Source organism: Watersipora subatra, chromosome 5, assembly GCF_963576615.1.
Source record: "Watersipora subatra chromosome 5, tzWatSuba1.1, whole genome shotgun sequence".
Lineage (NCBI taxonomy): Eukaryota > Metazoa > Bryozoa > Gymnolaemata > Cheilostomatida > Watersiporidae > Watersipora > Watersipora subatra.
The window spans coordinates 47,701,723-47,723,261 of record NC_088712.1 but is presented as its reverse complement, the minus strand read 5'-3'; the positions used below and the strand labels follow the sequence as shown (position 1 = coordinate 47,723,261).

Genomic DNA, 21,539 nt, shown 5'->3' with positions numbered 1-21,539 from the left:
ACTATATTGTACACATAGGTAGTAGCGGTGTTAGTTGGAGATCATCAAAGTTAAGATTACTTGAAACTGTCGCCAATTCAAATATTATTCAGAAATAAGAATCCTAAAACACTAAGTATGTTACAGCAAAATTAAACTTAAGATTAATGATACACCCATGTTAATCTTTACTATTTTATGAGCCGTGTCCAGGTGTCTGTCAGAAGCCATGCTTTGATGTTCGGGAAAAAATTGCATCATGCGGGATTTGAACCAGCGGCATTCGGAATGCCTGTGCTGATTGTTCATCTGTTTTAAAAAATTTATGTACATACCTATTCTCTGTGCTTGATATGTCCACCTGATGATCTCTCACATCACACTAGACTGTCAGGGTGTTATTTAGTAATAATATAAACAAAAATTTCATCTTCAAACACTTGTGGATATTATTACTCTTTAAAAGTTTTATTATTGTATGATGTCTAATAACAGAAGGGGAAAAGGTATTCGCTATTCTAATGGATAGATGTGAATCTGTCATTTTGAGAACCGAGTCCGACTTGTTTCTACGCGCACTTGTGACAACACACGTATTAATTGTCAATTTAGCTCTTAGAGCTGAGGCTACTTGGGTCAGCTACACCATATAGAATTTTAGCCTGATGACTATTACATGCATTTCCATTGGTTTAATAGTTCTTCAGAGCATTGCGTGATGCCATCTTGGTCAGCACATGTTATTAAGTACTGCGCTGATTTAGGCAGCCTGGCATTAGCCACTCATATAGATGCATATGACTTGAAATAAGCAAATGAAAATGTATATGGTGTGATCATATCTGTACAGATTGTTATCTTCAACTATTAAAAATGGAATGTTCAGAATTTAGTTTACATAATCATTCAAAAAACTTAACTTTACACCTGTTGGGTTTACGTATTTGAGGATTAATTTAATATATAATTTATGGCTATTGACTAATTTAAAATGTGTAAGAATGTTGTACATGAGAACTGTAATTTTTCAAGGAAGCGGCCAAGTTTATTTTGTGCACCGTTGTAAGTGATTAGGGGCTGCGCTGACTTCAGTAGCCTAGCATTTGGAACTCAGTGCTCCGAGGAAGTCATTCTTCAAAATTTACAAACCATTCAGTAAAATATAAATTACGCAATAAAATGTAAATTTGAACTATTAGGGACTGGATGCTTTAAATACCTAAGTTTATCTACATTCTATCGTGATGGCTATATAAGGCTGGTTCACACTGTATCACCGTATGTCGGTATCAATCATACAGTATTTTGGTGATTATCTGTAATAATAATGTACGCACTATCACAAACTTGTCCAGGTGTGCATCAGCGAATAGTCCCCAGTATTATAGTGTTCTCATTATCCAATGTTGTCATGGAAACTGAATATTAGTTCTGCAGCAACTATCATGAAAGAAAATTTAGATCGAGCAATCCATGACGGCCAATTATTATCGCCGAAGTGGCGCACATTGCACAGGCTGTTGTGGATGCGCGACCAACTATCACAAAGGTTTGACATCAGGAATCTTTCCTAATCGATCCGCGCTGCCTCAATGATGCCATCAGCTTACGGTGCGCAGTCGATGAATAATTGGTGAGAGGACAACTCCAACATACAGCAGCATAGTGCGAACCAACCTTTAAGCTCCTATTTGCACGAAGTTAAGTATACCTTAGGGTTAGGTTACGTATTAGTCGGCTACAAGCTGCGCTAGGTTACCAACTAAACTAGGATATAGACTGAGGTCTCATGAGATAACGGGTTGAGTGTTTTTGACACCCAAATTCGCTACAAAAAGCGTGCTTTTGCAGGTTTCCAGTCAACTGCGATGAGCATAGAGCTAGGTGGCATAGAGCTAGCACCTCGATATCTTATCCATAAAGTTATAAACTATATTTAACCTTGCAGGATGGTGTTATGGTACTGAGTGACACGAGCAGGTATAAGCAGAAGTTTGTCACGACTCTCCTCTACAAACCAATAGACAGCTAGGTTTTACCGTCTACCTAGTCTTCACGATCGTCTAGCCAGAGATTGTTGCAACCGGCACCGCCAAGCTTTTTAAAAAATTCATATAAGAATGATCCCACTTTCTGCTGCAGAGAACGTATTATTACTAATTCGTAGAGTATAATTACTGTGGCTTGGCTATTGGGAGGCTCCAGTGTAACTGGTGGTTATTATCAGTTAGACCGGGCATCGCTTCCCGCACTGGATGCTAGTCCATCATTAAGCGTTTTATTGCTCTAGTGGGTCGTGTCGAACCCCACTCGTAGCTGTGATCATGAGATAATTATAGAGATATTCGCTCATCAAATCAATTATTTATATTCGCATTTCTAACTATAGTTTGTTCACCCTTTGATTTGTCTTTTCCCCAAAATAACTATTAGCATGATATTCTGATCATCCGCTCTGTATCTATTTTTATATGTTAGCCAAAGTAATTCACAGAGTTTAGTTGCATAATTTTATTCTGCTGACTTTAGTTTGAATGTATGAAACACATCTGTGAAATAAAACAGCTGAACAATGCAATAGCTAGTACTAGCCTTCTTAGATTGACGGCATTGTTAGCACGATCGACAGCAAGAGGTGCATGTGTTAATACCAACAGCTGAAAGAGAGTTCTTGACAGCATTCACGCCATAGTTGAGATCGTCAGCAGCAATGAGGAGGTCACAAGCAGCGCATTGAAAACTCTCATGACTTTTCCAGAGTAGCATATTAGCCCGAGCGTAGATCTGCAGGTAAGTGTAAATAGCTGTTGAAACATTCTATTTACCCATAATAGCATTGAACAAATTGCATTTTTAGTATTTCGTTTTTATATTTGTGTCATTTAGGAATTTAATCCATACATTTGAATCATCGATTGAACCGCTGAATGCCTGTCCACTGGTCACAGCATAAATGATTTTATTAAACTTTTACAGAAAAACCTCTACTTGAAGTTAACTCCATTGCAAAACCAGCTGCATCTATAAAATCCATCACATGATAGAGCAAATATGCCTCAGAAGAATATAATTAATATTACTGATTAATAATTTAAATAGCAATAAACCTAATACATAATTAAGAGATCAAAAAAGAAAAGCAGGAAATAATAAAAAAAATATTTAATAAAAAAGTTTGCATTGTCATCACTACATTGGCTCGGTAAAGGTATAGGTGACATTAGTGATAAGTAAGTTTACTAACATTTCTTATATAATTTATAAGAAAAGTTAGTGTTTTACGTTTTCATTTTCCGCCTTTTGTCTTTCGCAAGTAGATCTTTGACTATACTAGCAAATGTGTTTGTATGTGTAGTTGATTGCAATGTCGTACAAATTACAAGACATAAAATGAATATATATTAAAACTGTCTAAAGCATATGGGCATATCAACAAATACATATGCAACTAAAATATGTTGTAAGGTACTCATATAATAAAGAAACTTCGGCAAAATCAGTAAATAAAATTGGATAAGTTTGAAACACATTTTTTCTAGAAACTACCTTGAGACATTATAAAAAGTAATCGAAAGCGCTCAAAACATGCAAAAATGAGCATTTGTTGAAGGGTGAACCACAGTGCCACACGCGTTGCAGTGTTTTTGTGTAATTGGATTGTGTGGAACCAAGAAAAAATGGCAACCTTTTCCGACATGTCTAGGCAGTTTACTGTAAATCTTAATTCTTGTTTGTTGTTACTGTCTGTATTGATGTTCACCCCGCAATGATTAACTCAAGTATGAAACATGGTAAGTACAGCCTGGTCACATTTGAGGTACTCGAGGTATCACCAACATGCCGCTTTCATTCGAGGAGGTACTCGAGGTATCACCAACATATATCTCTTTCATTTGAGGAGGTACTGTAGGTATCACCAACATGCCTCTTTCATTTGACGAGGTACTGTAGGTATCACCAACATGCCTCTTTCATTTGAGGAGGTACTCGAGGTATCACCAACATATCTCTTTCATTTGAGGAGGTACTCGAGGTATCACCAACATGCCTCTTTCATTTGAGGAGGTACTCGAGAGGTATCACCAACATATCTCTTTCATTTGAGGAGTTACGTTGGTGATGCCGGTGGAGACATATTTCTCGACAAAAGTATTCTCAAGAAATATGTATACATGTAATTAATGTATACACGTGTTTGTCAAAACTGTTAAATTTCACCAAATTTGTTGATAAATATAAACTTGGTTTTCTTTGAATTTCATGCCATTGTGAGCAGATACCACTGTGTTACACTAAAACAAGACTAAAAAGGCGAATATAAGTTGATATTTGATAATATTCACGCAAAGAACATCCTTGTCCTTCTATTAATGTGTATATTGTCATATACTTGACAATCTATGAATTAAAAACAAATGGTGCGTTCATTAAGCGGTTCCATAATTATGATCACCACTGTAAGAATACTCAAGGACCTCATACAGTATAATCAAAGTATACGCCGCGATGACAGGGAACATATTTTAACTGTATTAGAGATGAACTTACACAAAATTTTAGTAGATTTTATCAGAAAGTATCAGTGTTTTTCTATCATTTACGATTGTTTTTGATGTTTGAGGTGATTTGATGGCAGGATGTTTGAAGATTAAAATCGATAAAACTTGATAGCGGTTAAATTCTCAGATTACGGCAAAGTGTGATTAGGGCGTCTATTGGGGCCGTGCAAAAAGACCAATAGAATAGAGACGGGCAACACTTCAACTTGAACGCAATAGCTGATATTAGCTATCATAACAATAACGACTAGTGACAACATTTTGCGCATGCATGTATTTTTCTTCTAAGTGTTTTAACTGTGATCAAGTTTTGTCGATTCCAGTTTTGAAACATCCTGGCAGTCAGAGCACCTCAACTTTTAAAACAATTGCAAATGATAGGAGGCAAATAAATAAAAAGTAATACATGTTCAAGAGTATGTATAACATTTTAAAGGTATTAGTAATCATCAAGAAAGTGATGTTTTTCATTATATGACAAAACAAAATGAGAAGAAAGAAATCAGGAATTATTGAGTGAGTTGAACAAAAGTGTTTCGCAACCATTTTCCCAAAATGCGTAGAACAGTGGGGGTTATTGCCACGGCCCCTTTAAATGTTTCCTAAAGTTGTTCATTGACTATTTAAACGCCTTGCTAGTCGTGTTCAGCAAATTTTTGTGAACAATTTTTTATAAATAGCATCTTTTTTCTAAAAGCAATTAAACAGCGTAATCAATTGCGATACCTTGAAAGCCTTATATATGTCCCAACCAGGTGTCTTGGTGAGAAGATAAAATGCCTTGTTATAAATTCCGTTGCTCTGGTGAACTGTGTGCCCTTTCTTGTACTTGTTGAAGTTGTCTATAGAAACTCCATCCCTTGGAGGATCATCCATATATCTGTGACATACAGACTACTTTCGTTTGCCGGAATTTATAGCGAGTGTCATTTGAAAGCTTAGGAGTAGAAATACGATACTTAGCAATTCAACACAGTGCAAAACATAAAATGCTAGCGAATTTGTGAGACTGCTCTAGTTGCCACAGCAGGTACAGACAAGTGCAAAACATTAGATAGGTCAAATACTAGTGAAACAAAAAAGCCTCTATGTTGATATGCTAACCCTTCAAACCAAAATGTAAAATCACAGTCTCAAAGTAAATTTAAATATCTATTTGATATTTCTTAACTTTTTAAGTGTTTTTATTAAAAAGAAATTATCTAGGCATGCCCAAAAATGAAGTGAGTGCGTGACACAACCTGAAACCAGCTATGATGTGAACTTTAGTCAAGGAGACATATTTAGTCATGAGAAGACAAACCTTAGAGGTCGCCCATTCATACGCACACCATCACCAATTCTCCAGTCATTGTGGCCATGATAAAAAAACTCAGCAGTTTCACCTGCAAGATGTAACAAAATTGTACCAAAGGGTGACCATATTAGGCTCTTTGATTTGCGTGAACTTTCAACGACAACAAGGAGACATGAGTTTGATATGCTGAAGTCTGATCAGGAGCTGTTCGCAAATTTGGCTATTACTTGTTTTCTTAAAAGTAGGAGAAACTAAAACTGCCATAAGATGCATTTATGAAGCAATATACTACAGTCATACCTCGACCGACATACGGGTTTCCTGATATATAGATAAATCGAGATACGTGAAAAATTTCGAGCAAATTTCTAACTTGAGATATGAGCCGGTTCTTTATGCTGCCACCAACTGGCTAGGTATGCGAGAGGCCACTTTCCTGAACAGCCTTGCTCGGTCTTTTTTTGTCAAACCATTATTAAAAAAGTTTGAAAAAGGCCGGCTAAACTTCACAGCGACAGCAAAGCAAAAAGTGCTAAGCAAGAAATAGATAAAATAATTAAAACAAAGTTATGTCTAGTAAAGATTAAAAACTTACCATAAAACTTTTATCTGAACGCCATGGCGTTCTGTTTTTCAACTCTTAGAGTGGAGATTTATTAGAAGTGACGTTCAAGCATAGGGTGGCGTTTTATCTTTTAAACCTCTTGTCAGAATGTTGAGAAGATAAAGTTAACCCTTTCATGGGCGAATCAAATATCACCTATAATTTGCACTCTCCTTCGGGCGGTGTGACATTAACCCTTTTAGATGCAAGAAATTTGCTAACTTAATTTCAAGATGTAGATCTCTAAATAAATATGCATGAGGAAGCTAATACATGTACATGTCTCTACCAGTTGATATCTATTGCTTGCAATTAACCTACTATGATTTTATAGCCTGCGTTGCAAATTCTTGCAGCTTTGAAGTTTTTGATTTTATGTTAAATTTGAAGGCAAATTTGTATTTTGTAACTATATTTAACGAGGTTGCATAAAATCTCATTGCACTCATTGATATGTTTGCTACAGTTCCCAGACAAAACTGGCTTTTTACATGTGATAGAACAGAAGTTACAAGCGTCAATCCATTGTTAGCCGAGTTCAGATTACCGCAATCATGCTATCAAATAATATGCTGCAAATTTATAAGTTTTATAATACTCTATCAAATGTTACAAATATATATTTAAGAACAAGTGACATGAACAAACCAAAATTATTATACATACAAAAGCAAAAATAACATCTTTGGAACCAGAATATTTGCATCGTTTGCTCGGCAGGCTGCGTTCTGATTGTTGTTTTCGTGTGGAACCATTTCATCATTTTCTAGCTGTACAATATCTTCCACAGTATCTGCTGACCTGAAATCTTCTTCTGCACTGCTGAACTAGTCGATATTAGCGTTATTACTCGATATTAGCGTCCAAACAATTTTTTTGGTAGATGAAAACCTTTACGCTTTGCTATCTGAAAAACTTTTCCCAAAAATAATGATAAACTTTTAGTCGGATGCAAACTTAGCACAAGTCATCTAAAACATGGTAATTGCTAAAACGTTTTTCACATATGTAGAAGTATTAAGACTGCATTAAACAAGAAACTGCTATTAACCTGATGCAATTACTAATTATATCCATGGTGTTTCAATCAAAGTTTTTAACGAAAAAACCTAAACATGGAGTTGGAAAACAGACTTCAATGCGAGCTGAAACATCTAACGAATTAATTGTTATTGATGTAATCTAATTATTATTAGCAGATATTTGTGTAAACTTTTCTATTGATCACTCGCTATTATTGGTTTGTAAAGATTAAGAATGTCAACTAGTGGCGGTCAAATGAAAGTGCCATTCAATTAAAGAGTGGTGCTCTTTTTCAACCCTTGTTCTGCAGTTCACCGTTGTTTGGTGCTCAAATAGAGGTGGTGCTCAAATAGAGATGACGTTTAAATACAGGTTTTACGGTAACTTCAAGTGTGTTTTCAGTAAATGTTTCATTTAAGCTAAATTCAAAGTTTACATAATGTCGCATAGTGTCACAAAAGTCTTGTCTAGTCACCAAATGCGCTGATGTCGAGGCTCTTTCACGCTTCTGTTAGCCACTACATCCGTCTCAAAGGTAAAAACGCCATACACTGCTGTACATAATGTTACATTTTATTGCGGACAATAGCCATTAAATAGGTATTTGCTACTTTGTGAGCGAAAAACATGTTTTTCTATTGTGATATCCTGTTTTTAGGTGGGTCTGTTATAGTATTGAAAAGGGTATTAGTAATTTTTTATAGGAAATGTTGCTTTGAGATACGAGTAAATTGACCTACGAGCTCAGTCCTAGAATGTCGCGTGTCGAGGTATGACTCTACAGTGGACTCCGCCATACGACATTAATTCGTTCTAGTGTTGGCATTGTAAGGCGAAAATGTCATATAGAGGGGTATAAAAACCTATAGTACATGTAATTAACTAATGCAAACACTCCTTGGTAAAAAACATCAAATGTTTATATATGTACTGTTACAGTACTTATTAAAATATAGTAACAAAATTGTATATCAACATTAGTAACTATAGTTAACTTATGTTAACCTATTAACTCTAGCTCCGTTGCAATGGTAATCATTTTCTTACTTCTTTTAACATCGTTATCAAACTTAAGACCATGGCCAACGAATTAAAGTTATATATGTAGTTACAGAATATAGTTATATACATATAATGAATCGTTTGACCTTCCAAAGTTCCAGTGCAGACCTATTATGTAATAACGTTTCAAGAATGTCAAGAAATCAAAAATACATTTACTTATCATAATACAGTAGTGTAAAAGCCTGTCACATGACTTTAGACTGGCCTGTTAGCTGAGCGTACAAACACTAAATAAGGTAATACGGATAGTGTAAAGGTGTCATAACATTAAACTAATATTGTCCAGTCACTTTTGCAACTATCATCATAACAAATTCTAATATCAAATAAGTTTTATATATTAATATTACCAATCTAACCAATCATACAGTTGATTGTAACAAACTGGTTATTACTAATGTTAAACTAGTTCCTTTTACATTTGTAGTGGAGGCGCACTTGCTAACTGAACAGCAGTTGTTAACAGATCTGAAATTGTTAACAGAGCTGAAGTTGTTATTAGACCAGACATTGTTAACAGCCCTGAAATTGATAACAAATTTATAAATGTTAACATATTTGTAGTTGTTAACAGACGCAAAGCTGTTAACAGAACTATAGTCGTTAACAGACCGGCCATACTAAATGCCAGTGGTTAGATATCCTAGTGAGAGTACCTGCCATATCAGAAAAAGCTTCGTTTAGAGCTCCACTCTCCCCATCATGTGCAAGTGTTGAAGTGAACTCGGTGAAACCATGGGCTATCTCGTGAGCAACGATGTCCAAAGATACCATGGGATTGTTATAGCGACAGCCATCCCCTAATACAACGCACTCTCCATCCCAGTACGCTTGGTCCATGCATGTTCCTGGATGCACTTTCACTGCGGCAAAAGAACAACATGAAGTACTGTAACAATTTTACAAAAGTACAGCTTGTATGATTGGGCAGAACACTGGTGTAGTTTCACATATTTCAAAATTTTCTATTCTATACATACGAAGTTTGTGGGTCCTTAGGTTTGTCCAGCTATAGCTATTAAAATATCAGAATGAAGGATCCGTATCGCAAAAGACCTGATCTCAGGACCTCCCGTTTGTCAGGCAAACACCTTACCAATTAAGCTCCGCGAGATTGATGGATTCTTTAGGCGATATTATTTTGGGCCATGTCGCTTTGTGGGTAAAAATACGCTACTACTTTTCATTATGGTGCAACGCAATTTCATGCTTGCTCTTACTGCTCTGATTAGTAAGCTTACTCAAATAGCCATTGGCAATGTGCCGGCTAATGGCAAGTGGCAGGCAACCACATCGCTGTTTACAAGCTGATTTTTAATACCTGTGCAACGCGGGACTTTCCGCTAGTTTGTAATAAAAAGCCTTTACCAAAATCACAATTTCTGTTCAAATCAAAGGTTATGTTAGGCTAACTGGTCATTACTTCAACAGAATTTGTGGTTTTGGTAAAATGTCATTCACTCCAGTTCATATAAACTCAATTTCCTCAATAATGCTTCTATGTGAGCAAATGCCTTATTTTTATCTTTGATCAACTTACCTCGTACGACCTGTGATTGGCCGTTGCGACCGTGTGGAGCTCGTCCAATGAGCTTCAAAAACATTCTCACAGCAACTGTGGCATGTGCAAAGGCATCATTCATAGGGCTCACATAGCCTCGGGTCACGTCAAAGTTTTCTGCGTCCTTTGCTGCTTGACAAGGAAAACCTCGCAGTGTGAATGTGCTCATGAAGTAGGAAGGTTGAGACATGGCGTCCATGAGCTCTACCTGAGAGAGTAGAGATAGTTACAGTATGGGTTATTCTGTATAGTTTTGATATATTATTGGTTACTTTAAAGGGTTTCTCTGTATAAATTATTATGTAAGGGGTACAGTTTACTCTATGAAGTGTTTCTCTCTGCGGTTTACTCTATGAAGGGTTCCTCTGAACAGATTACTCTATGAAGGGTTCATCTGTACAGATTACTCTATGAAGGGTTCCTCTGTACAGAATCCTGTATGAAGGGTTTCTCTGTACAGATTACTCTATGAAGGACTCCTCGGTACAGATTACTCTATGAAGGATTCCTCTCTACAGATTACTCTGTGAAGGGTTTCTCTGTACAGATTACTCAATGAAGGGTTCCTCTACAGATTACTCTGTGAAGGATTCCTCTGTACAGATTACTCTATGAGATAGTTCCTCTGTACAGATAACTCTATAATGGGTTCCTCTGTACAGACTTTTCTATAAAGGGTTCCTCTGTACAAATTAATCTTCAAGGGTTCATCTGTACAGATTTACTCTTCAACGGTTCACTCCAGGTTTTTACTCCAGGTTTCCGGTAGATTAAGAAATAGTAAATGTTTCTTCACTCCACAGTTATTAAATCATCTAGAATGTACACCTCATCCTCATACAAATATGCTACAATTTATTCACTCTCTATGCTTCTTGCTATAAACCAAAGCGAAGAGCGAAGATAAATTAATCCTGCAGACAATAGACATTACTAATTAGGTACGAGAGGAGCGCTTTTGGAATTGTATGTCATTTTAAAGATCTCCGGTACTTGAATACTCATTGACTGCCTCCTACTAGCAGACTAGCGGTTTGAGTTTATATACTCTCTTATGCATACCTTTGTTAACTTGTGTTTTTTTCATTTCCAATTGGTGTATTGGTTTTTCCTTACAGTCAATTAACAAAATAAGTTTGTGTTTGCTTGTCTCCAAGCCTCAAGGGAGGACCACTTGGGTACAAAGCCTCAAACAGCCTATGAAAACTATGGCTAGTTATGTTCATAGGAATAAACTGTAAATCCATTAATTCGTTCCAGAACCCAATAAACCTAAAAATATATTCCTAAATACACAGGATTAAATAGAATGCTGTATATAAAGTTATCTGGAAAATTAAATTAATGAAGTAATAATGAATTAAAAAAGGTTTTTGTTGTTACAATGGTACTTGAGGGACACAGAGAGGAGTGTAGGCTTTGTATTTGTGAAATTTAAAGGTAGATAGTGTAGGTAGAGGGTAGGTAGAGTGTAGGTAAAGTGTAGATAGAGTGTAGGTAGAGTGTAGGTAGAGTGTAGGTAAAGTGTAGGTAGAGGGTAGGTAGAGTGTAAGTATAGTGTAGGTAGAGTGTAGGTAAAGTGTAGGTAGAGGGTAGGTAGAGTGTAAGTAGAGTGTGTGTAGAGTGTAGGTAGAGTGTAGATAGAGTGTAGGTAGAGTGTAGATAGAGTGTAGATGGAGTGTAAGTAGAGTGTAGATGGAGTGTAGGTAGAGTATATGTAGAGGGTACATAGAGTGTAGGTAGAGTGTAGGTAAAGTGTAGGTTGTGTAGATAGAGTGTAAGTAGAGTGTAGGTAGAGTGTAGGTAGAGTGTAGATAGAGTTTAGGTAGAGTTTAGGTAGAGTGTAGATAGAGTTTAGGTAGAGTTTAGGTAGAGTGTAGATAGAGAGTAGGTAGAGTATAACTTACTCTAATTTAAACTAGGTGAAAGTTTGATTTGCCTTAAAAATACTTTATTATCTGTCTGCGTTTCTAATTTACAATTTACAATTATAATTAATTTTTCATTTTAATTTTTATCTCAGCATCTTTATTATCTTTGATGAAACTCCTAAAAAAAACTTCATATGTTAAAAATTACTACAGGTGTAAAGTCAAACATTTTTTAGTATGATGGAACATTCATAGGTTGAAGCAATTGTAAGTACAGTAAAGTTTCACTCTAGTATTGCTTCATAAAGTGCTTCATAATAGAGTTACACACAATAGAATTATCAAAAATAGAGGGATTCGTAATAGAATTAGCCACAATAGAATTATCAAATATAGAGTTACTTGTTAAGTAATACCCACCATAGAGTTTTTGTAGAAGCAAACCTCCTCGGGATTGTATGCCTGGTCTCTGTAGACAGATATAGTGTGATGTTCCACTACAAACATTTGAGAGTCACAAGGATTACTACTCTGGTGTTGAGAACCCATATCTTAGATGGCTGTATATACTATATAGGTAGAACTACAGCAACACCCGGCTCGTCAAAAGAGGTTCAGCACAAGCAAGGAGCTTACCGTAAAACCTCTATTTGAATGCCATGGCGCTTTATTTTTTAACCCTTTCCTTATAATAGTGGTCAAATAAAGATGGCATTCAAAGAAAGGTTTTACACTATGTTAAATATTGCCGAATAATTTTGCTTCTAGCAGCTAAAATATATGACTTTTCATTCGTTCAACATTGTTTTGAACTCTACAATTTGATTTTAATTCTCTAATAAAAGCAAATTGGGCTGTGTAAAGAAAATAAATGAACAAATTAACTGAATGAAATAAAAATTAAATACAATTAAAACAAAGTGCTGTGTGGCAAGTTGAGACCGCTGATCATCTAATGACATACATCATGAAATGATCCTCTGTATATGCAATGATATACAGCCCCCATATGGGGACTGTATATCATTGGTATATGTATACTTTTAATATCCTGTAACAATGATTTATAATAGTTTGGGCTAATATTACGTGAAACCGAAAATGCTAATACAGCATATTTTCACTAAACCGTTGAAAAATGTATAAGGAATGCTGCCCGTAGGTGAAGTCAGTAAATCACGTTATTAACAGAAAAATATTTCAAATTGCGAATATTTCTGTGTAAGAATTAAAATCGACAAAGAATCATCTATAGCCTGATTAAAAGCTCAAGAATCCACCTATAAAGGCATATGAATATATTAGACACAACATGCGGTTGAGCGAATGATTATTGGTTGCCAATGGTTATCACGCATTCTGTGAATCTTGAATGATTACATCGTAGGACAGCATTTCGATTGTTGAATAAAACTGTAGACTGCATTGTAATACAAAGTTTTATGAAGGCAGAAAATCTCACGTTAATGAAGGCAAACATATAAAACCTATACTGCGTTTAAAGAGGAACGAAATATAAAAAAAAAACAATCTTATTGGCTTTTGTTTAAATTTCGGTTAGACTTGCACAACTAAATATCATGATTATGCTGAAAATCTTAACAAGTTTAGGGTAAACAAATATAGAAGCATATTCTTATACTGAAATATTTGTTATTAAAATGTGTACTATTTCAATTTATATAATGAATCAAGATCGTACTTAATTTAAAAATTTTTAAAAAGACAATCATAATGAACAATAATTTGGAAGCCTATAAGCCTTAGCCGGTGCTAGCATCCCTGTTATGACCAGAAAAATCTCTTATCATGTTTAAACTAGCAATAGGCCAAGAAAGAGAAAGGGAGACGGAGGAAAGAGAGAGGTAAATGGAAAGAACTTGAGAAAGAGGGAGAAAGTTAGAAAGAGAGGAAAACAAAAAGAAATGGAGAAAGAGGTAGAACGTAAGAAAGAGATAGGTAGAGAGAGAGAAAGAGAAAAAAGAGAGAGATAGCTAGGTAGAGAGAGAGAAAAAGAGAGAAAGAAAAGAGAGAGATAGGTAGGTAGAGAGAAAAAGAGAGAGAGGTAGAGAGGCTGACGAACAGCAAAGAGAAAGTAGGTAAATGTTTACCCTTTCCAACTTTTCCACCAACCGCGTCGATGTCAACTTTGGTCAAAGAGTCCCAGCGTTTAAGGATTTGACCAGTCATGGCGTCTATGAGAGCGTTAGGGCGAGTCACACTGTTGCTATCTGTCTTATCGTAACAGAGCAGTTGCAGCACCCAACATAGTACTGCCTTCCTAGAATCTACATTACAGAGGAATTGATAGAACACTACTGCATATGCAAGTATTTATCAGCGGAAATATTGTACGAGAAACAGAAAGGTAGATCTGGAAATCCAGCGTAGATCTCTCAATAGTGTACCAGATAGCCAATAGAAGTGAGGAAATTCTATATAATTTAATAATAAAATGTAAATCTCATCTCAAAATAAAAAATAGATGTGAAGTTTGAACATAGGAAAATAGAGCTTTTGAAAATTATAAATAAAAACTTTAATATTTGCAAATCTGATGTTTATAAGCTGTTACTATGCCATTCTATTTACCATACTGTTACTAGCCCAGTTAATAACCATGTGATGATAAATAAACAAGGTTTCATTCTGTTTCTTTATAAAAAGAAGAACTCAAATCAAAAAGCAAATGCCGATTGCGTCTTTTGATAGTAAACTTTTAGATGAATTAGGCCAACAATTTTAGATGAACTTACACAAAATTTTATGGATTTTATTAGAAAGAATCATTCATGAAATTTGTTCTATCATTTGCGATTGTTTTTAATAATTGAGGTGATCTGACTGCCAGGATGTTTCAAGATAAAAATCGATAACGCTCGATTGTAGTAAAACGCTCAGAAGAAAAATATGTGTGAAATGACGTCACTAGTTGCTATAGTTGATATCTGCTATTGTGTTTTAGTAAGTTGTAGCATTACACATCTCTATTTTGTTAGTGTTTTTTGCAACTATTGACGTCATAACCACGCTTTTGCTTGATCTGAGCTCTATGAATGCCATCAAGTTTTGTCAAATTTAATCTTGAAACATCCTGGCAGTCAGACCTCCTCAAACATTAAAAACAATCACAAATGATAAAGAATACTCATACTTTCTGATAAAGTCTGCTAAAATTTTGTGCAAGTTCATCTTTAAGAAGGAAAGTTACTCATTTATATGTGCATAAAAAACTAATGGCAATGGAGGCAGCAAAATGGAATAAATGTAGTAAAAGTTCACCTCGCTTCTTTTTTCCGGTCGATTCTTTCAGACAAATATGCAGTGTACACTCACTCCTTGAGATAACACTGGTGAAGTTCTGGTAGCAACCAGCAGCATCTTGCAGTATGTCTATGGCAGTTTCTTTGTCTATGGCAGGTGTTAGTTCCGGAAGCTGCAAATGGTAAGTATAATCAATGTAGATTCAAACATACTGCGGGTTACATGATACTACCTAAAGAGATAAGGCTAGTAGTCTACTGTCTAAAGCGATGAAGGTCATTTGCTGAGAAGGAAAAGTTCATGTTCTTCGCGCTCTTTTCAATGTGGTGAAAATGAAATACTTCATTGGATAAAATGATTCCTTGATGAGCGCAGGCAACTGTGCATCTTCAGAAAAACCAATAATCCAGGGAAATGAAAGACTGAATAAAGAGATAAGAATATGGAGAGAGGAAAAAAAGAGGAAAAGGGAGGGTGGGAAAGATGAGAAGAAAAAGAGAAACCGTCAAAGGGAAAAGGAAAGAGACAGAGAAAAAAGAAGGGAAAAATATATGGACAGAAAGAAAAACATGAAGAGAAATGATAAAAAGGGAAAGAGAAAGAGAGGGAGAAAGAATGAGAAAAAGATAAAGAGGAGAGAAAAGACAGAGAGATAGAGAGAGAGCAACAATAGACTATTCTCTTGAAATAATAGGTTTCTCAGCATGTCTAACAGGCCTCTCTCTATTAACCACAACATAATCGTAAGTGATTTCTTAACCCTCTTAGTGACTACTTTGCAACACAAATTTAGGAAAACGGACAATAACAAAGTTCTCGCCTATCCATTCAAGATAGCATAAAATGAACTCCTGTTTCAGTGAGTTTATCATTTGTAGGTGAAACATTATTCAGTCATACATAACATTACATTCTGAAGTTATAACACATTCCAATACTTCTGATAGATAAAGTTTATATATTAACCTCTAACCCATGAAATTATTATTTGTTATTATATATTTATTGTAGTTAGCTATCTTATTGCAGTCAATCAGTCACACCTAATAGCTTAGTAACCTTCGTAACTTAATTTGTAGGCTAAATGCTAATATTAACTCTATCAAAATGTTGCAAAATAGGCATAGGTTTAGGTTTTGATTAATAGTGAGGCTTGCAATTATTAATTACTTGAAAATACTTGTTTATTGTTGTGCTCTCATTCCTCTCTATCTCTCTCTTTTTTTTCTCTCTATCTCTCTCTCTCTATCTCATTCTCTCTCTATCTCTCTCTTCTCTCTCCCCCTCTCCCCCTTTTTCTCTCCTTTTCATAACTTCTCAGCATTTATCACACAGTCATAAAACATCTTTAAACCGCTTGGTGTTTTGAAACAGTGAAAAAACACAAAAAATAAAATCTGTAAAAAATAAAGCACAACTTTAATTTAATAGAAGAATTGTGTAGACAAGCTTACATCCTTCTCGATATCGGTTACAATAAATCCAGTGTTCTTCGTTTTTATTGGCTTGTTGGTAGAAGCTAATGCTAGCGTGCCCGAAACATCAAATAATGGTACATCTTTGTGAAATTGCACGAATTTGACCCTTTTCTCATCTAAAATAGGCAGAGGTAAAAACTTGTTCAATAGTATGGTAGCCCTCTTTGACAGCAACAAATAGTAGTAAGCAATTTCCTTATGTGTCGCATAGACATCACCACGCCGGTCGAAGACAATCAGCTTACATTACTAATTAAGGGTTACATCTATTATAACATTTATGTTACATCTATTGAAACAAATAAACCATATTTAAATAACCAAGAAAACTAGCAAGCTTTGTCTGATGACTTTTGGCATCTTCGAAGGATGACATATAAACACTATTCAAACATTGAACCGATATCTGATAGTAAACACATTTAAGAATTATTACGAAGATTTATAGAGAGTCATGATATTTTAGAAACATAGGTAATACAAACAGTAAAAAATATAATATAATAGTAAAACACAATTATGGAAGATATATGTACAGTCAAATCTTTACATGCGAATTTAAGACATTCTGAAATTTGCTTAGTATAGTAAATTCATGTCATGATTCAGATCAATTTTTGCTATAAAAATGTACTATTTTATTTACCTTATTTTTCAGGTCACAAAAACCTAGCAAGAAATACAGTATTTCAGATGATTTTACATGAAAACAAATGTATGTAAATATAAAGAAGATAAATAACGATGAGTTTGAGTTGACACCTTTTGATCTTTGAAACACAAAACTTTCAATTATGTATGTATTGAAGTATTAATATATTTCTTAGAAAACATTTAATAATAGTTTGATTGAAAATACAACAACGTCATACAAAGAAGCTGAGGTAACATTTACGTTGGTGTGCAACATAAACTGGACCACTTTTTGAAAAATTACAGTTCCCATTTACAACATTGTTATTCATTGTGAATTTAGTCAATAGCCATAAATTATATATTAAATTAATCCTCAAATACGTAAATCCAACAGTTGTAAAATAAAGTTTTTGAATGATTAGGTAGACTAAATTCTGAATATTTCATTTTTTAATGGTTGAAGATATCAATCTGTACAGATATGATCCCACTACATACATTTTTATTTGCTTATTTCAAGTCATATGCATGTACATAGATAGATATGCACTTTATTTATACCATTTAAACAATACCATTTAAAACAAATTAGACCATGAGACAAAAATTTAAAATAGTATATTATGTGTATTGAAAGAATAAGCTCATTTTTATTAACGCTGTTTTATCATGTAAATTATGATTATGAGGGGTACATTCTGAACATTTAATTTATTTCATGGTAGAAACAAAAATCTGTAGAGTTATGATCACATCACATACACTTTTATTTGTTTATTTCAAGTCATATGCATGTGCATGTATATAACTCTTTCAACAAAGTGTTCCGGTTTATTTCATACAGCACTATATATAAATGACAATAGAATTTAGTAGTCACTAGTAGGCAGATAATCAGTGAAGTCACCTCCGGAGCAACACTACTAAATATTAAGCTTCTAAAACAGTGTGAGTTTAAAGAAGTTGCTTCATCAACAGGAAGTTGTTTACTCTAATGTGCTGACTCACCGTTAGCTGATGGAGCAGATTCCACCACTTTAATGCTCGTGTTTTCTCCTAAATCCATCTTCTTCCCACTAACTACCAACAGACATTTCAAAGGCGCAAGAAAATCATTCGTCACAGAACCACACAAAAGGAAGACATTTGACAAATAAATTGGAAGGTTCCAAAGGTTGTAAAATTCAGTTGAGAAAAGCAATCGTAGTCGCAGCCCAAAAACCTTCTATGGAGCAGCTTTGGTTGCGCTCAATTCGGAGTAGACAAACACAGCTGAAGCTAACATTTAATTGGCCAACATATTACTAGTAAGTATGTTGTGCCTTTTTTACAAATAATCAAGTCAATCATGATTTAGAACACAAATAGAATCACTCAAGGATTGGATGAGAAATAGCTAGAATGGAGTGAATTTCTTGAGGTTGGTGCACAACCATGCGGTTACTTCTTAAAAACTTCAGTTGTTTTAACTGAGATGTGATTTTCTAAAAGTTTGGTGTGGTTACTGAGGGCCCCTTCCTGTTTTAAAGTTGATGTTGTTGTATTGACTCATCATGGTAAAAGGTGACATGCAAACATTGGTTTGTTAATATTTCAATGCAATACAATCTTTACTACCAGTAGCTCTACGTGAAGCAATGGTGCTTCTGAAGTGCTTCCTTTCACCTTTTCATCTGGTCTGCCATCAGAAAAGATTTTCATTGCTTTTATAAGCATGTGCAACATTGAGTGAAGCGAGTACATGTCTTGATGCATAATGAAAGATTATGATATATAGATGAATGATAAAGGACTCAAACAAGTAAATTGAAATAGTAAGGCGGTTGTTTTAAATATGAATAAAGTGACTTTTAATATGAATATTACATGATATAATACAGGGTAATTGTTTTAAAAAAAAAACTATTTATTTCATTGAGTTGTTAATGTTGCAAGAACAGTTCAGAAATGTGTAATGACCGGTTATGAATGCAAGTTATTAATAAAGTAACTTTGAATATGAACACTATGTGATATAACTAAAAACTCAATGTTTTGCAGATAAAAAAACTTTATTTACTGTGTTTAACAACTGAATTTGAATATAAATTATTGAAAACATTAGTTTGCTTGAAAAACCAAGAATAATCTTTATACAAAATTTTACATAGCATGGGAGAACTCATGAGTGGCGAATTATATTATTTTATTTTTGTCGATTATTGCTAGTGTTATAGAAAAACAATCGAGCAATTCACTTACTAATCTCTAGCTATAGCAGTACTGAGAACTAAGTAATGAATAAATATGAACTTTATTCACAACTAGTGCACTAAGGCAATGAGGTCATAGAAATGATAATAAAGGTGATCGCTGTCAATGAAGGAAAGAATAAAATAGAGATTTGCTCATCAGAGTAGTGTGGCAGCGCGTATCAAATGTGTCACCTAATCTGGTACAGTGGTACCTGGAGGACTGGTGAGAAGGGATATGACAGCTTAGCCGATGTTGTGGAGTGTGTTTGACCTTGAGCACATGTTTTGCATACATAAACTTGAGATAGCTGTTTGGCTCTGTGATGTTTGCCATATGCAACCATTTAGTATAGGATTCTATCCATGGGCATATGATACAGAGGCAGAGGCTTTGATGCCTCTCTAGTAGGTCTTTTGATTGTTGTGGAACTTAGCTATACCAAGCTGGAGCTGCATAAGACAGTATTGGAATAATCCATCCTTAATATAATCATACAAGGCTCTTGGCATTTACTTTACGAGTTTTATCGTAAGTAACCTACGTACAGCAGATCTAGATTTATCTATGGCTGACTTAACACGCTTCTTGAAGTGCAAATGATTATCTGTGTTCAATAAAAGAAACTTTGCGCATTGAGTTGGATGGATATGAATGTCATTGATTTTATTGGTTGATGCAGTGACATGTTTAGTTGTAGAGTAAAGAACACGTGTTGTGTTTTAGTTGTGTTGAGGTACTGATGGTTGGTGTTACACTAGGAAACTGTTTATCAGTTGAATCCTGCATGTGGTTCTTTCGTAATGAAATTAAATGTTCTTTCCCTGATTCACCGTCTATTAGCATATTACTCTTTGCAGCTGATTGACAAATATGATACCACTTGAAACCTAACTCCATAGACGCACTTTATAATCATCTCACAGATGAAGCCAACAGGCTAATAGATTTCTTTTATTATTATTATATACATATATTCACTTATTACCTTCCACTTTACTACTCAGTATTTTGTTGGCGACATTGACTCCTCTCAAACTGAGACGCTGCCAGGCTGCCTGAGAATCCGCATTTAAGTAGATAAACTCCACTCCAATGCTCCCTCTTAGAAGGGTCAGCACCTCCAAGACTGACAACAAAATATAGACCAGCAACTTATACTGTACATAAACTGGCTTGGCAAGGAATGTACGTTTGTACTATATTAACAATCTTTACTATAATAAGAACCATGTACATCCGTCTGAAGTCATTGTTGTAGGTTTTGAAAAAGATCGCATCACTCAAAATTGAAATCATCATCTATATATATATTTCTGAAAGTATGTCTGTACAGCATTCCAGCTATAGCTATTAAAATATTGAAATAAAGAATCCGTACCGAAGAAGATTTGATCTGAGACCCTATCATTCACCAGTCCGACACCCTACCCAATAGACCACAGAGAATGAATTAGCAACTTGCCGATATAATTTGCTATATTGTAGCACATACCCAACTACTTTGCATACCACACAGGGTGATTGGGTTAAGTAAGTAATTGTCATTAGTTAGCTTACTAAAATGTTTCATTGGCATTCTGCCAGGCTAATAGCAAGTGGCAGGCAACTCTAATTACTTCTCATTGTTTATAAGCTGATTTTTATTACCCAAGCCACGCCGGGTAGCATAGCTAGTTGTTTGATAAAGATGCTGTTTAGACTGATGATTGAGAATTAAAGATTGAAAATATGTATAATTTGTTCTATAACCGGCTCTATACATCGTACAATGAGCTCTGTTGTTTGACTAAAAAACACATAAAATGATCGCTTTTTATCATATTTACGAGTACACTGGCAGTACCGTTTGCTGCGTGAGATCATCACGTGTACCGTCTATGCGCACAATTATACACTTAACTAGGGATTCGAATACATGTATCCGTGTTAGATTCTTATGGGGTGAAATCTTTTTCCTAACGCTCTTA

General features: G+C 34.9%; 2 protein-coding genes across 4 annotated transcripts in view; one reads left to right on the top strand and one right to left on the bottom strand.

Annotated features, from left to right (window-relative positions):
• LOC137396162 (5'-AMP-activated protein kinase subunit beta-2-like) overlaps positions 1 to 2,557 on the top strand; it is a 33,285-nt gene extending 30,728 nt beyond the window's left edge. For all 3 annotated transcript variants that reach the window (XM_068082315.1, XM_068082314.1, XM_068082313.1), the window contains one exon: positions 1,928 to 2,557. In XM_068082315.1, the coding sequence (XP_067938416.1) occupies positions 1,928 to 2,011 (84 nt within the window). In that variant the 3' untranslated portion in view covers positions 2,012 to 2,557. The remainder of the gene's footprint in view (positions 1 to 1,927) is intronic.
• A 35-nt stretch (positions 2,558 to 2,592) lies between these two features.
• On the bottom strand, positions 2,593 to 20,822 carry LOC137397424 (elastase-like). The gene is made up of 12 exons (XM_068083713.1): positions 20,807 to 20,822; positions 20,558 to 20,698; positions 18,346 to 18,417; positions 16,678 to 16,817; positions 15,296 to 15,395; positions 14,071 to 14,247; positions 12,380 to 12,456; positions 10,068 to 10,296; positions 9,184 to 9,390; positions 5,842 to 5,923; positions 5,265 to 5,418; positions 2,593 to 2,763 (listed from the first exon to the last, which is right to left on the bottom strand). The coding sequence occupies exons 1-12, from the start codon at positions 20,820 to 20,822 to the stop codon at positions 2,593 to 2,595; spliced, it is 1,566 nt and encodes a 521-aa protein (XP_067939814.1).
• Between the last annotated feature and the right edge of the window lie 717 nt (positions 20,823 to 21,539).